Consider the following 2,091-nt stretch of genomic DNA (forward strand, 5'->3'; position numbering starts at 1 on the left):
GCGGTAACATTGGAGGTTTCTCTTTCTTTTTAGAGCTTACTCCATAGTCTGGATCGAAAGGTTTATTCATGCCTTCTTTAAACAAAAAATAGATACGCCATCTTATTCTTCGTTGAAAATCATTCCATGCTTGCATGATCAGATTTTTAGAAGGCAGTGTAAAAAACATATAATTGAGTCCAAGAGATAAATCATTTGCTACATCAACAGGGACCGAAACACCAGGACTACAGTGTACACTAGATCTATACTGGCCAGCCAATAAGAATGAAATCGGGGTATTGAGGTGTACAAAAGAAACTGCGTCTGTTTTAGTCATGGTGAGTATATCGTCAGGAATAGAGTTGGGGAAGGCGGGTCTCACCGACGTAAATGATGCTACAGTAGACCGCGCGTCTAGGCTCTTGCCTTTCCCTTTCCCTTTGGATCGTTGTTCTTGACGGGAGCTCTCCCCTTCCCTTTCTTCTTGTTGTCGACCTTGTTGGAAGCCTTGGTTTGAGGCTTCCTCTGCGAAGGCGTCGACGACGACTTGGGTTTCGAAGGGCCAGCTTTCCTGGCCTGAGGTTGAGGAGCCTTGGACGAATTCTGGCCAGACAAAGTCTGGGTAATTAGAGTAATAATTAGTGTCCAGAATTATGGGTGAAGGGTTACGAAAACTTGCCTTCTTGCCCACAGATCCAAGGTTGAGCTTTTTGAGACGTGCATTCAAGCCCTTATCAATAAGGGATTGAATCGATGGACCTGGTTTGGTCGCATCGGCCATCTCGACATCGGCTGTTGCCGCAGTCGTCCGCTTTTTCTCAATCTTAATTGCCAAGGCGCGGTGGCGCATGTTGACAATCTGTTTGATATGAGAAAAGATCGCCGGCAGTATAGTTTGCAGCGCACTGCATTCGGCTTTCTTTTGCGGAGACACTACCCACTCTGCTATACGTCGAACTCCCTTGTTGTCTGTAGAGAAAACAGGGAGCTTGTAGCTGGATTTGCGATCATCGTAAGTTGCCTTAACGATGAGGGCAGCAGCTTCGTAGCAAGAGTTGAGCGCGCATTTATCATCCCAAAAAGCCAGCTCGTCCTTTTTCGCCTGAACGGCGCCGTCGTTAATTGCCTTTTGGAAGGCATCACGAGCGGAAGAGAACGTAGTGGAGACTCGAAGAGCCTCCGCTGACCCGGCATCCGCGAATTCCTTCGTAAGTTGGAACTCGGGTGCCTTCACCTTAAGGCGATTGGGCGTGTTGCCTGCGCTAACGGCAGATTCAAGGCGCTCGAGGCTAGCCTTGACTGTTTCCCTCTTGTCGCACCACGATGCGAGGTTGAGGAGAAACTCCCTGAGGGCAGCACGATAGTCAAAAAAGACGCAGTCTATGACTTGGTCAACGGAGCGGCACTCAGCTATTTTTTTGATGACCACAGTGGCCAGCTCGTCGATAAGAGCGTTATGGCGGCCTGCTTCATCGTTGACGCCGAAGACAGTGTTGTTGACGACGGCCTGGGTGAGTGCGTCCAGGGTAGGGGACATGGCACGAGAGAATGCAGCAGAGTATTGGGATGACATGGTAACTGATGGGTGATAGCAAAGTCGTTGGGTTTAGGGGGGGAGCGAGCACCGAGCGAAGCGAGGTGCGAGCGACTAGTTTAAACTGTGAGTTTGAAATAGAAAGAAGGCCAGCGGCTCGTGATTTTTTACGGGCGTGGACCAGTGCAAGCAATGGGCGCTACCGTACAGGCAAACGATCACTACATACCGCTCATGACAAAAGAACAGGCTATTGCCTATTAAGTCCTTTACCAAGGGACACTCTCATGCCATTGGACATGGCAGGCTAATACCCTTTAAGCCCTTTACCAAGGGGCGCCACATCAGCCATTACAGCCACAGGTTCATTTCCGGCGACGAACTATTTGGGTTTAGGGTTTAGGGTTTAGGGTTTAGGGTTTAGGGTTTAGGGTTTAGGGTTTAGGGTTTAGGGTTTAGGGTTTAGGGTTTAGGGTTTAGGGTTTAGGGTTTAGGGTTTAGGGTTTAGGGTTTAGGGTTTAGGGTTTAGGGTTTAGGGTTTAGGGTTTAGGGTTTAGGGTTTAGGGTTTAGGGTT

At 48.9% G+C, this 2,091-nt stretch overlaps 1 protein-coding gene across 1 annotated transcript; it reads right to left on the bottom strand.

Annotated features, from left to right (window-relative positions):
* Positions 1-396: 396 nt before the first annotated feature.
* JR316_0013550 (uncharacterized protein) lies at positions 397-1,555 on the bottom strand (the record flags this gene model as incomplete). The annotated part of the gene is made up of 2 exons (XM_047899140.1): positions 397-600; positions 674-1,555. 2 exons carry the CDS (start codon positions 1,553-1,555, stop codon positions 397-399), a joined length of 1,086 nt encoding a protein of 361 aa, XP_047741794.1.
* Between the last annotated feature and the right edge of the window lie 536 nt (positions 1,556-2,091).

This window comes from Psilocybe cubensis, assembly GCF_017499595.1.
Source record: "Psilocybe cubensis strain MGC-MH-2018 chromosome Unknown contig5, whole genome shotgun sequence".
Taxonomy (NCBI): domain Eukaryota; kingdom Fungi; phylum Basidiomycota; class Agaricomycetes; order Agaricales; family Agrocybaceae; genus Psilocybe; species Psilocybe cubensis.